Here is a 14,610-nt window from a genome sequence, read left to right as displayed (position 1 = left end):
GGGGGCGCCCCGACTCGCCGGGGGCGGGGTCACGTCCCACCCGGGCCGCCGAGGGCACCGGCGCTACGGAAACCTGAGCGTGGCCAACAGCAGGGGCTTCCTGGGCCACCTCCCCGGGCGCCCGAGGCCCGCGGTGGGTGCGCTGGCCGCCGCCGCCCCCGAGCCGTCGTGGGTCCCACTCTCGCGCCCAGCACCTGTGGACACCCGTGTCCAGCGTCTGGAGCGCCCCTGAGGGAGCCGAGCCCCGGGACAAGACATGCTACTACTCCCGTTTCCTGCCCCCTCGGAGCCGCACGGAGTGGGTGAGGCGGAACCGGGTCGCTGCCCCGAGGAGCCCCCGGAGCTGAGGGCGGCCAGGCCCTGCGGCGGGGGTGCTGGGGCCTACTCGGGGATGGCGAGCAGGTGGGCCTCGGTCCGCCGGCCGGCGCGCGAGGGAGGGCGCCCGGCGGGAGCACGCCGCTGCCCTGCACCCCACCCCCGGGGTCCGAGCAGGCCCGAGCGAGCGCGGCGCCCGCGGCTGCCCCACTCCCGGGGCATGACCCCGGGGGACCCCGCGTTGGGGCGGCCAACGGCTGCCCGGGCCCAGGCCGCCCGGCCCCGAGGGCTCGGACGGACGGCCCGGCCGCCTAGGGCAGAGGCGCGGGTAGGGGAAGGGGAGATGCTTCCGACTGCTGGTGTGTGGTGTGTGTGTGTCGGGGGGATGTTGTGTTTTGTGGGGGTCGGGGGTCACAGCCCTCGCTGGAGCGGTGGGGGAGGGCGGCTGGCGCAGCTGGCCGCCGGTGGGCGGGGTCACAGGCGGAGTGTGTGCGCGCGCGCGCGCGCGTGTGTGTGTGTGTGCGTGCGTGTCTGTCTGTGTGTGCCCAGAGTGCAGGCGTGTGGGGGGGGGGGAGCTCGCGGAGGAGGCTGGCCGCTCGCGCGCAGGCGCAGGCGCTCCGCCGTGCTGGAGACCTGGAAGGAGGCGGGCCGGGGGGAGCGGGGGCGGTAGGGCCGGCCCGAGGGCTTGCGGGGCTGACGACGCGAGGTGGGGAGGGCGGGGGACCGCGTCGGCGTCGCGGGGCGCGGGCGATTCGAGGCCGACGCATCCGCGCGTGCGCGCGCCGGCCCGTGTGTGTGTGTGTGTCCGCGTTCGAGGGAGGGAGGGAGGGAGGGGGGCGGGGGGCGGAGAGTGACGCGTGCGCGTTCACGTGTGTCCCGGAGAGCGGTAAGAGGCGCTGGGAGGCTTGAAGGAGGTGGAGGGGGGGGTGGAGGAGAGACGACGCGGGAGGAGGGGGGGGCGGTGAGGAGACGGCGCCTGCGCAGTCAGCCCGGAGGAGCTGTGTGTATGTGAGAATCTGACGGGTTCAAAATGGCGGCGGCTGCTTCAGCGGATCCTCCTGTGTGAGGGAAACAACACCCCTCCCTAGCAGCGGCGGCGGCAGCGGCGGGTCGCAGAGCACCTTTCCAGCTCCCGGGCCTGTCGCGGCTGTTTCTCTGCCGGGCAGGGGGCCTCTTCTGGTGGGAGGACAACGACGGGGGGCCCATCCCCCGGAGTCCCTCCTCTGCGACTGGGGAGTAGCCGGGGGTGGGGGGATCGTCCCGCAGCGCGGAGCCCCGGCTTAGGGGACGACGCAAAGGCAGCGGGGCCCCCCAGGCAGAGCGCTTGGCTGTTCCCGCCCCCTCCGCCCCCCGGGGCCGGGGCCCGCGTTCCGGGGGGCCGGGCGGCGCGGGGAGCGTCGGCCGGGTGGATCTCAGCTGATCGGCCGCGGCTCCTGGGCTTCGGGACGCCTGTGGTCGGCCGAGGGTACCGAGCCTCCGGAGGTGCTCCTCGCGGCCGGCCTGGCCCGGGGCTCGGGCTTGGGGCTGCTGCCCGCCGGCCCGGGGGAGTCGCCGAGTGGTCTTGCTCTCTCCTCTCCTAACGCCTCGGACGCCGAGTCTGTAAAGCCCGAAGGGGAGGCTTGATTCAGTAACTGTTTCCTCTTTTCCGGGTCGCCCTGACCCTTTTCTGGATTCTGGGTTAATACACAGAAAAACCGAAGACGACGTTAGAGATTTAATTTTTTCTGTTTTTGGAATCTTCTCTCTTGGACAAGAACTCAACAAAATCCCCGGTGAGATTTCCCCTCCCCCCTCCCCCGCCCTGGGAAGTTTGGTTCCCTGTCTTATCTAAAGACTTGATGTAAAGTTTTTATTTCTTTGCAAGGGGTGAACCATAGAAACGGCTTTTCCCTGGGGGAGCAGTCGAGGTTTGCCGCTTTGCTGTCCAGCCCTGGCGGCACTCGTCCAGGGGGTCAGACTGTGTCCCTCGCGACCGAGGCAGAGGAGGGCAGTGCCACGGACTGCTCTCGCAAACTATGTCATCGGGTCCTCCGAAAGGATTCCGTTAACGTGGCCGAAATATATTTATGAGAGGAAAACATTTGCATTCCCAATGGAAGCCATTATCCAGGAGAAAGAATATTTAGAAAAATGAAAACCCTTGCTTGGTATTATGGATTGATTGACATGCCAGCCTGTCTTTATTTAATAGAGGTTTCAGTCGTTTCATTTATTATTTACCCATCTAGATCAGATGGTGTTTTTGCCTCCGTATTGCAACTCTCAAATTTGTTTCCGAGTTGTACACCTTGAGTTGAGGTGGAGGGTAGTTCTGGGAAGGCAACAATTGTGAACTGCCTTACTAGAAGGATATGGGGACATTGGTTTGGAGTCTCTCTATAAAACCTAATTTTTCTTGCCCTCTTTTTATGAAATTAACCTCCCCTTTTTGCTCATAGTTTGTCATTACTTGTTTGAGAACTCATTTGATTAGCATCTGGATTAGTTTTGTACGTACTTCCGATTGGTCATTCAGGCTTTAGAAATAAAAGCCCTTGCTGGGTTTGGTGGCCTGCGCCTTTGATCCCAGCACTCAGCAGAGGCAGTCAGATCTCTTGTGACTTTGAAGTGAGCCTGGTCTACATGGTGAGTTCCAGGACAGCCAGGGCTATGTAGAGACCCTGTCTCAGAAAAACAGAAGGGGAAAAAAAGTTCTGAGCCTTTTTTTTTCTTTCTATTTATTTACTTATTTATTTCTTTATTGCTAACGTTGCCAGGAAGGAGAGTTTTGCTAACTGTAATCCTATGGGCAGAAACAAAGATGTGACCAGGTCCTAAGGAACTGAAACCAAGTCTCCTTTTGCTTAGGCCTTCTATAGTTGTGATGTGATTAATGTTGAGAAGATATGGCACCATTTGCCCAAGAGAGTAAAGGTTCCAAATACATGAAAAGGATTCTCAGCCTGTAACTTAGTGAGAATAAAGTGTAAATTTGAGAATGAGTTCTTATTTCTGTTCATTTCCTTTACAGTTTGGTTCCCAAGAAGGAAGAGGAAGGCAGCCCCAGAGCGGTTTCTTTACAGTCCTTTCATCAGAAGAGTGAGAGATGGAACCTGAAGAAGAAAGGATTCGCTACAGCCAGAGATTGGTTAGTATTTTCAACTCCCTTCTTTTGAAAGTAATTATTTTAGGTGACATTGCAGTGTACCACAGGACGGGTGAAGGTATAATAATACCTTGTGTGTTTTTTTTGTCAAGTAGTTAGAACCTTAATTCATCCTGTTTTGAAATGGAGTTACAACCTAAACTTTTATAGAAATCATTGCAAATCTACAAATCAAAGTTTTTTTGTGGATTGCAACCCAAGTAAGATTCTTAACTTGATAATACTGATATTGTAGTAAATCTAATTGAATGTATTATATTAAGATTAAATTTTAGGAACAAACCAAAGGATAGTTTTATTCAATATATTAGTATTAGTATTATTTGACTATTTAAAATTTAGTTTTTGAGGTGTTGTGTTAATAAGCTATGGATTTTTTTTTTTTTTGTAAGTTAACAGTGGTTTTTTTTGTTTTGTTTTTGGTTTTTCGAGACAGGGTTTCTCTGTGTAGCTTTGTGCCTTTCCTGGAACTTGCTTTGGAGGCCAGGCTGGCCTCGAACTCACAGAGATACTCCTGCCTCTGCCTCCTGAGTGCTGGAATTAAAGGTGCGCGCCACCACTGCCCGGCACGACAGTGGTTATTTTAATAAGTTAAGAGTTTGATAAGTTTGGAGGGTTGTTGAGGGGATTGATTGAGGACAATATTGGATGCTGATAAAGTTCTGTTTTAATATTTTGGAAGGAATTTATGAGATATGTTACTGAAAGAAAATTTTGTCAAAGTTTGAAGGGATTAGCTTGTATGTGCATTTGAATATTTTTAGTTCTGCTTTCCTCTCAGGGTTTCTCTATTAGAGTTTAAGAATTTGTTTTTATTTTTTCTCCTTTGTCATAGAGACCATTATTAGTATTATTCACCGTGTATTTATTTTGATCATTTGAATTTGTGTTTGTAGAGTGGGATAGGAGGAGAGCCACAAAATTGTATGTGAAATCTGCTGAACTGAAAGGCTTAAAATATTACTGAAGAATTTATGTGGTTTTATTTGGCTCTGTGTTTAGACTGTTTGGAAGAAAAGTGAGTAAATAGTTCCCTAATTCATTATCTGGTGATCTTCACTCTTAGAGAAAAGGCTATAGGTTTCTTTTATTTGCTTTTTTGAGATACATTCTCACACTATAGCCTAGGGTGGCCTGCAATTTGTGGCAGTCCCTTCTGCCTCAACCTCATGAATACTTGGATTTCAGTTGTGAACTGCTTTGCCTGCTTTCTTTTGGCTTTTTCTTTAATATGCTTGTTAAAAAAATTTGATGTGGAAGGCTAGAGAGATGGTTCAGTGGTTAAGAGCACTTGCTGCTCTTGCAGAGGACTTGGTTTAATTCCCAATGGAGGCTCACAACTAAGTGTAACTTCAGTTCCAGAGGACCTGATATCCTCTTCTGACCATCTGGGTAGCAAGCACACACATTCACAAACACACATGCAGGCAAAACATTTACACAAAATAAAATATCTAATTAGTTTTTAATGGTTTGATATGTATTGGCAAGTGTATCTAATATGCATATGTTCTGGTCAGCTGTATTTCAGGGATTTGTTTTATATCTGTAAGTCCATATCTATTTGTAAGATTTTATGCTGGGTGGTAGTGGCACATGCTTTAAATCCCTGTACCTACCTATATAAATAAATGTGTAATACATAGATAAAATCTTTTTTATTTTATTTTTATTTATTTATTTTTGTGTGTGTGTGTGTATATGTGTATGTGTATGTGTCGCTCTCTCTTTTTTTTTTTTCTTCTCCGAGACAGGATTTCTCTGTAGTCCTGGCTGTCCTGGACAACTCTGTAGACCAGGCTGGCTTTGAACTCAGAGATCCACATGGCCTCTGCCTCCTGGGTGCTGAGATTAAAGGCATGTGCTACCACACCTGATCAAATATTTATTTATAAACATAAATACATATAGTTAAAATAAATTTAAAGATTTGCTTTATTTAGGTGTACAAGTGTCTACCTACATGTATGTATGTGTACCACATGCGTGCAAATACCACAGAGGTCAGAAAAGGACACTGGATCCCTTGGAATTGGAGTACAGACTTTTGTGAGCCACTATGTAGGTGCAGTGTACTAATCCTGGGTCTCCTTCAAGAACAGCAAGTGCTCTTAACTGCTGAGCCATCTCTCTAGTCTGTGGAATTAGCTTTTAAAGTTTATAGAATTGTTGAACTGTCCGTCCCGTCCCCCCCAGGGTTTCTCTGTGTAGCTTTGGAGCCTGTCCTGGAACTCACTCTATAGCCCAGGCTGGCCTTGAACTCTATAGCCCAGGCTGGCCTTGAACTCGCAGAGATCCTCCTGCCTCTGCCTCCCGAGTGCTGGGATTAAAGGCGTGTGCCACCACCGCCAGCTGTTGAATTGTTTTGATAGATACCTAAAAGATCTTAGAGTCTAGTGTTTAAAAGGAAAAGCCTTTTCAGCAAACAAAACTTCTCACATTTTTAGCAAAGTAGATAAGTTTTTTTTTGTTGTTTTGTTTTTTTTTTTTTTTTTTTTTTTGGTTTTTTGAGACAGGGTTTCTCTGTGTAGCTTTGCGCCTTTATTTGGTAGCCCAGGCTGGCCTCGAACTCGCAGAGATCCACCTGGCTCTGCCTCCCGAGTGCTGGGATTAAAGGCGAGCGCCACCACCACACGTCCAAAGTAGATAAGTTTTGTGGTAAGGCTAACTAGAGAGAGATTCTGTGACTTTTGTCCTGGTAAGATTTTTTTTTTAAAATTATGTAAGGTGATTTCTACCTGTGGTATGCCACCCTTACTAGTATATTTCTTCTTAGAATATACTATGAACTATTGCACAGTGTCGTGTAAAATAATACACTGTATGTTTTGCGAGCATCTTTCTTAGGATTTTATATAATAATTTTGAGGCTTAGAGTGACTGATATCTCTTCCTTTCTAAGTCAATGTCAAAATTATATCTCAGTTATAAATGCCTTCCATAAAGAACTTTTTTTGTATGTGTGTACATTTATGCTTGTGTATATGTACATGCTTGCATGTGGAGGCCTTGATCACTTTGCTTTGTCTATTTTGTGTGTTCCCATACCCCTATCTTTGCTGTTGTGCTCACCTGGAATGTAAATGTGGAGGCCAGATGTTGACATTTAAATGTCTTCCTCTACTGCCCTCACTGTATTTTTATTTTTTTGGTAAAGGGGTTTTAGCTAAACTGACTGGCCAGCAAGTTCCCAGACTCTGCCTTTTTGTGTCTCCCTTAGCCTTGGGTTTACAGATGTTTATGACCACATTCAGCTATTCAGCTTTCACATTGGAGCCATCTTCCAGCACCCCCCCCCCTTTTTTTTTTTTTGAGATAGGGTCTCATGTAGCCCAGGTTGGTCTAAGACCTTTTATATTTTTGTATATAGCTGAGGATGACCATGTGACATTGAACTGATGTTTCTTCTTCTACCTCTGAATCCTGGGATTATAGACATGATCCACCATGCTCACTCAGCTTTTTACCAGAGTGCAGAAGATCAAACTGAGGTCTTTGTGCTTGCAGGACAGTTTACCGACTGAGCCATCTCTCCAGGCCCTTATAACATAACTTTTAAAAATTTATATATGTGTGTGTGTGTGTGTATGTGTGTATATACATATATATATTTAACATTTGTCTTTTTTTTTTTTTTTTTTTGGTTTTTCGAGACAGGGTTTGTCTGTGTAGCTTTGCGCCTTTCCTGGAACTCACTTTGGAGACCAGGCTGGCCTCGAACTCACAAAGATCCGCCTGGCTCTGCCTCCCGAGTGCTGGGATTAAAGGCGTGCGCCACCACCGCCCGGCTTAACATTTGTCTTAAAAAAATAGGGTTTACTATATAGATAAGGCTGGCCTCAAGTTTGTAGTGATCCTGCTTCTCCCTCCATCATGAGTGTTGGGATTGTAGGCACTATTACATGGGTTTTAAGTAAGATACTTTTTTGTTTGTTTGTTTGTTTTGTTTTTTGAGACAAGGTTTCTCTGTAGTTTTGGTGCCTGTCCTGGATCTGGCTCTTCCTCCTGAGTGCTGGGATTAAAGGCACGTGCCACCGTCGCCCAGCAAGATACTAAATTTTCAGTGAGTTTTAAGACTTACATGAAGGTTCAGTTCCTAGCAGCCCGATTTTCCCCCTGTAGTGACTCACAACCGCTTGTAACTCTGGTTCCAGGGGTTTTGATGCCCTCTTAAGATCTGCATGGGCTCTTGCATGTACATGCTACACACATATACATACACACAATAAATAAATGTAAAAAAGTAAAAATACTGATTCTATTCTTTCTTGTCCTTAAAGAGTTATAGATAAAAATAAAAAGAAGTATCACAGTGTGATAGGAAAATTAGCTCATTATTATTACAAAGTAGCACACTTTAGTTGAATGTGCAGTTGGTCCTTTATGAGTTCCTAATTCAAACAGTCATGGTCCACCAACACTTGAAAAGAGAATGTGTGTGTGTTGACCATGTACAGACATCTTTGTTATTAGTCCCATACAGTGATGTGTCATAATAACATTGAGGACAAACATACCATGTGTATTGTATACCTATCTTATGAGTTAGTCATGTAGGTTATGTCTGTACAAGTGTGCTCTGTGATGTTAGCAGGATAGTGAAATTACTCACTTAAGAGTGCATTCTCTAGCCGGGCGGTGGTGGCGCACGCCTTTAATCCCAGCACTTGGGAGGCAGAGCCAGGCGGATCTCTGTGAGTTCGAGGCCAGCCTGGGCTACCAAGTGAGCTCCAGGAAAGGCGCAAAGCTACGCAGAGAAACCCTGTCTCGAAAAACCAAAAAAAAAAAAAAAGAGTGCATTCTCATTGTATCTTTTTTTTAAGAGTGTGTCTCTGTCTTTAAGTGATGCAAAATGATTTGCTAATTTATTTTTCAGCATCCTTTAAGGTGGATTCTTTGTTTGCTTTTTGGTTTTTTAAGACAGGATTTCTCCATGTTGTCTTGGCTGCCACTCTGTAGATCAGTCTGGCCTCAAACTCAGAGACCTGCCTGCGCCCTCTCCCACCTCTCCACCCCTTGAAGGCTGGCACCACTACTGCTCAGCTAATAAGGTAGATGCTATGATTGCCTTTTACAAATTTGGAAACAGGCATAATGCCTTAAGAAATTGGTCCTGGGTTATCTAGCTAAGAATGGATAGCACTAGAATTCAAAGTTGGCAGTCTGGTTAAGCTTTACTAAACTGTTCAACTTTGTTGGTGGTACTTTTTCATGTTTTGCTGATGAATGAATTTCAAGTATTTACCAAATTATCTTTTTCATTCAGGAGATTCATTCAATTAAATATTTGTTGAGTGCTTATGCTGAGCCAGACACTTAAATTTTCAAATACTGTAGTGTCAGGTACTGCTGAATACTTTGAGGAAATTATGAGGGTAATGAGATGCTTGTAGAGTCAGGAACACTTTTAGATTTGGTAGTCACTGAAAGGTTCTCTGAGAAGATGGCATTTTATATTGAGACCTGAAGCTACTCTTGTGAAGTGAGCTAATTTAAAGTCTTAAATAGGATTGAGAAAGTATCAGTAACATTTAACCATGTATCAGACCGTATGGAAAGGCTCTTAGGATAGAGTAATATGCAAAGTAGACGTAGTCTGTTTGCCGTGGGATCTCTACTTTGGTGAGTCAAACATTAAACAAATACTTGTACTAGTCATCTTAGTTATGGTTATGCAGAGGGCTACAGAGAAATACAGCATGCAGTCTGTATAATAACCTAATCTAGTCTACACTAAGTAATGGGGCTGAAGTATCAGAAGATACTTTTGCTAAGAGTGTTTAGAGTTGAGACCTGAATGAGGTGAGAAAAAGATAACTAGGCAAAATGGATGAGTGATGATTATACACAAAAATCCCAAAACTGGAAAGGATTTGACATTTTTTGAGAGACCTTTCAAGCAGTTAAAACACTAAAAAGGTCAGTTTAACTGTAGAGATGTAAGTGAAGGAGTTAAAATATTGACAAAATATTATAAATGTTGTGGGAAGACAGAGACTCAACAGGGTATAGTATGTTTAGATTATAATATCTGTGACTGAATTGCAGAAAAGAGTGCAGGAATGGTTTTGTGACCAGTTAGGACACTGCAGTGGTTCAAACAGTATGTTGGTATGGGATTGTTGAGAGCTGATAGGAGAATTCAAAGGAATGATTTGAAAAATACTTATAGAGGCTGGGCGGTGGTGGCGCACGGCTTTAATCCCAGCACTCGGGAGGCAGAGGCAGGCGGATCTCTGTGAGTTCGAGGCCAGCCTGGTCTCCAAAGCGAGTTCCAGGAAAGGCGCAAAGCTGCACAGAGAAACCCTGTCTCGAAAAAAAAACCCAAAAAAAAAAAAAAAAAAAGAAAGAAAGAAAGAAAAATACTTATAGAAAGCATCATAGGTTTTTCCATTTATTAGATATTTTCAGAATGAATGTAAAGGAGGTGTGGATGTGATTTCCAGGTTTCCTCCTTTATGGCTTATAGTGTGTAGTGCATTCATTAAGATAAGGCACAGTTTTTACTCCCACCCCCAACCCCCTTTCTCTGTATAATAGCCCTGGCTGTCCTGGAACTCACTTTGTAGACCAGGCTGACCTTATCTTACAGAGATCCATGCCTGCCTCTGTCTCCTAAGTGCTGGGATTAAAGATGTGTGCCACTAACACCAGGCCCAATTTTATTCTCTAAAAGTCAATTTTCAGTAATTATATATTAAAGGAAACCTCTTGGATCCTTGTTTTGCCTGTGCCTCATGATATCTAACTGAATACAAGATAGAAAATTCAGTTTTGTCTGTGTAGTATGTTACTGCAGCCAAGCATGATTCTTTTTCATGGCATATACATAGCATGGTACCATTTATATCATTGAAACTCTCATATTACTGGATGGTTAACTGCATACAGCAAGGACAAACGAGAATGTAACACAGTTAATTTAATGTTCTGTGGTAAAGTGCTGGTGGTAGTACTATAATGATCAAGAGAGTGGTATTCAGGAAAGAGTCAAAGGGAAGGGGGTGCCAAGGAATGATGATAACTTGTTATGACTTTTTGCTTCACTTCGGGTCGTTAGAGAAAGACAGACTGTTCATGTTCCTTGAACCATTGAGTTACTTTGTGTGTGTGTGTATGGGAGTATGCTTTCAGAGGCCAGAAAAGGGTAGGTATCAGATACACTGGCACTGGATTAAAGATGCTTGTGAGCTGCTTGACATGTGCACTAGGAACTAAACTGAGGTCTATCTGCTAAACATTCAGGTCTCCAAGCACTCTTGACCGCCAATAATATCAGTATGCTTTGTGTCCTTGGAACACTGGCTGGGACTACTAGCTAATAAAGAAAGGACAGACACATGTACACAAAAGCTGGAGTCAGGTGGGCTATGATGAAGTGGCACCAACTATGCAGCAGCCCAGAACCTTAGCTAGCACCTTTATTATGTACAGAGCAAGGTGAGTTAGCAAGTCTGGGTAGGAGATGTCTGTAGGTGAGCAGTCTCAGACTGTAAACATTGGCGGGCGGAAGGAGCCAGCGGTGGCAGCGTACGCCTTTAATCCCAGTACTTGGGAGGCAGAGGCAGGAGGATCTCTGTGAGTTCCAGGACAGCCTTGGCTACAGAGTGAGTTCCAGGACAGATTCCAAAGCTACACAGAGAAACCCTGTCTCGAAAAAATAAATAAATAAATAAATAAAATTGGAGGAAGGAGCTGAGCTTTTTAGTTATTGCAACATTCAAACTTGACCAGAGGAAGGCTTTGTCATCCCTCTGAGCCTTACTGGGGCGTGGGGAGAGGCTTTGCCTTCCTATGGATCTGAGGCATTGTGTCCTTGACATGGCAATGCCATGTCAAGAATACACGTTAACTCAAGACTTACCTGTTCCTACACATTCACTCAGGGTTTCCTCCACTCCGGCACTATGACAGTGTCTTCCCCCAGGTCAGAGTTTCCTATTAAGTTCTTATAGCATAGAACTTATACCTTTTATGCTTGGTACTTACCAGAATCTGCATTTTGTTTTTTTTTGTTTTTTAAATTTTATGTGTATAAGTGTTTTGCCTGCATGTATTTAAGTGTACTGCATGCATGCCTGGTGTCCTCAGAGGCCAGAAGAGGGCACTGGATCCCCTATAATTGGAGTTAAGGACCTCTGTAAGTGCCTTATAGATCCTAGGAACTGAACTGGGTCCTCTGCAATAGCAACAAGTAATCTTAACATCTGAACCATCACTTCAGCTCCCTTATTTTTATTTTTTTAACAGATAACAAAAGAACATAATGAAGTGTCATGTGGTGATTGGTAAATTCACAAGAATTGGCATTTTAAACCAAGTGTGGTAGCACATGCCTTTAGTCTTAGCACTGGGGAGGCAGAGGCAGAAGCAGGTAGATCTCTGAGTTTGAGGCCACCTTAATCTACATAGAGTTCCAGGATAGCCAAGCTAGATAATCTAGTGAGACCTATCTCAAACCATCCACCTGGCTTTTTAGAGAATGTATTTTTTTTTTTTTTTTTTTTTTTTTTTTTGGTTTTTCGAGACAGGGTTTCTCTGTGTAGCTTTGCGCCTTTCCTGGGACTCACTTGGTAGTCCAGGCTGACCTCGAACTCACAGAGATCCACCTGGCTCTGCCTCCCGAGTGCTGGGATTAAAGGCGTGCGCCACCACTGCCCGGGAGAATGTATTTTTAATTATGTGTATGTGCATGTGAGTTCAGGAGCCCACAGATGAGGCTGTCATCCAGAGGCGTCAAATCCCTCTGGAGCTGAAGTTACGGGTGCTTGTGAGCATTCAACATGGGTGCTAATAAACAAACTCAGGTCATCTACCAGAACAGTGCTCTCAACCACTGCCTTCTCTCCAGCTCCCAGCAGTTCTGGGATTAAAGTCATGCAGCACCACCACACCTAGCTGCCTTCTTTCTTCCATTTTAAGATAAGAGCTCTCTCAGTAACCCAAGCTGGCCTAAAATTCATGTTAATCTTCCTATCTCCGCTGGTGATAGGATTATAGACATGAGCCACCATGCCTGCCTAAATTCTACTTCAGTAAACATTTTTAAAAATGTTTAATGTGCATAGTGTTTTTCCTTATGCTTGCAGAGGCAAGAAGAGAAACTGGAGTTAACAGCTAGCTGTGAGCCACAGTGTGGAGTTCTTGGTTCATTAATGCCCTTGCAAGTTCCAGTTTGACTCAGGATAGCAAAGACATAAGTAGGGATTTTTTTGAATATATTACTAGAATGACCACATGGATTCCATAAAAGGAAATATTAGGGGATATAACTTACTTATAATTACAAAAAACAGAACCACCTGAAAGCAACCTTAGCCAGATTGCTGGCTCCCCATTCCCAGCATTTCTGATTAAGTCTGGCACAAGATCTGAGCATTCTGTTTCCACCTATTTCCCAGATAATGGGGTCAGGGACCACATATTGAAAGTAACTGGATGTAATGTCGTATGTTTGTAGTTCTAGCCCCTGGGACGAGGTGGAGGCCAAAGGACAAGATTTGAGACCTGTCTAGGCCATATGAGTATGTGGGGACATTGTGAGGAGGGAGAGAAAAAGAAGGGGGAATTTTAAAAAACAAAACAGAGCCAGTTAGTTAGGTGTTTCAACAGGTACTTGGCCACCAAGCCTCATGAACTAAGTTCCATCTGATCTCTTGGGAGGCCACCTGATGTTCATAGTTATACAAATCTCAAAACAGAAGTTTTGGAACAGAGCATGTGATACACCTTATAATCTCAGTACTTGGGAGATGAAAACCAGAGGAACAGGAGTTCACGGGTATCCTTGGCTAAGTAGTGATTTCAAAGCTAGCCTGGGCTATATGAAACCCTGACTCAAAACATTTTATGTCAGTTTTTGGTGGTGGGGTTTTTTTTTTTTTTACTAGTGATGCTTTTTTTGGGGGGGTTGGTTTTATTATTTTACTAGTTATGCTTTTTTTTTTTTAAGAAGCATAAATATTTATTTGTAACAAAAGAGTTTGTATAGTGTTGAAAATCTACAACTTCTTGTTAAATTCACATGCACTTCATCTTTTTAAACAAACTTTTATAATCATTATTTTATACAGATACAGATATAGATATGTAAATACAACATCGAGTTCAGTGGTCCTTCAGCATTTTCCACTTAAATGGGTGTGTGTGTGTGTGTGTGTGTGTGTGTGTGTGAACATAAAAACAGGTTATAATTCCAAAGTCCAGAGTTACTAGAAATTGGAAAATTTTTCTCTGTAGAAAATAGTAAAAATGATAACATTTCCCAATTAGCCCTTTTAAGCCAAATAATAGCTGAATTATACTGGGACACAGAAGAAATCTATCTTCATCTGTTCAGAGAGCTATGTTTTACAAGTGCAAGTGAGACTCCTATTCATCTTCCCCTTCACTGTTTGATTTACGGCAGACATTTTTCTATAGGCTAATCCATAATCTAAAAAGATTTTAGCCTCCCCTCCTGAAAGTACAGCCAGCATATCCTTTCATTAGCTTGATACGGTACAAATTCTTAACCTAATAGTGAAATGTTTCACTTACGCACGCCCAGTGATTGGGCAAAACCAAAACATATTATAGGCCACAGTCATCCTAGGGTCCTCTCTGCTAGGTAGTCTCCCTGGATCTGTGGGCTGCAGCCTGATTTTTTTTTTTTTCTTTTTGCCTGATGTAAGTATGTGTACCTTGTACATGCTCAGTGCGCTCAGAGATCAGAAGAGGGCATCAGATCCCCTTGAGTTACAGATAGTTGTGAGCTACCATGTGGGTGCTGGGAATCAAACCCAGGTCCTCTGCAAGAGTGGCAAATGCTGTTAACCCCTCCAGCACCTAAAAAGACCATTCTTCAATATACAAAAGATAGAAAGGGCTTCAAAGAAATTCAAATAAATATTCAGTGGCTGTAATTATGTTTATTTTTTCTCTGTGCTAATTTGTCTGTTGCTATTTACTTATTTTTGTGAGACAAGGTTTCTCTGTAGCTTTTGCTGGTCTGGAACTCCCTATGTAGACCAGACTGGCCTTGAACTCACAGAGATATACCCCCTCTTCTTACAGAGTGCTGGGATTAAAGGTGTGTGCCACTGTGCCCAGCATTGGTGTCTTGCTTCCTTCCATCAGTTTGGTAAGACAGAAAAAAATAAACATATAAC

At 44.7% G+C, this 14,610-nt stretch overlaps 1 protein-coding gene across 3 annotated transcripts in view; it reads left to right on the top strand.

Moving 5' to 3' along the window:
* The first annotated feature begins 276 nt into the window (after positions 1 to 276).
* Kdm2a (lysine demethylase 2A) overlaps positions 277 to 14,610 on the top strand; it is an 88,832-nt gene continuing 74,498 nt past the window's right edge. Inside the window, exons 1-2 of one of the 3 annotated variants that reach the window (XM_076556821.1) lie at positions 277 to 402; positions 3,326 to 3,442. In XM_076556821.1, the coding sequence (XP_076412936.1) occupies positions 3,401 to 3,442 (42 nt within the window). In that variant the 5' untranslated portion in view covers positions 277 to 402; positions 3,326 to 3,400. Of the gene's footprint in view, positions 403 to 1,128; positions 1,202 to 1,751; positions 2,088 to 3,325; positions 3,443 to 14,610 lie in introns of those variants that run through there. The other 2 variants (XM_076556830.1, XM_006980554.4) reach the window with 2 other exon arrangements.

The sequence above is a fragment of the Peromyscus maniculatus genome, chromosome 1 (genome assembly GCF_049852395.1).
Source record: "Peromyscus maniculatus bairdii isolate BWxNUB_F1_BW_parent chromosome 1, HU_Pman_BW_mat_3.1, whole genome shotgun sequence".
NCBI lineage: Eukaryota > Metazoa > Chordata > Mammalia > Rodentia > Cricetidae > Peromyscus > Peromyscus maniculatus.
This window is presented reverse-complemented; position numbering and strand designations above follow the sequence as displayed.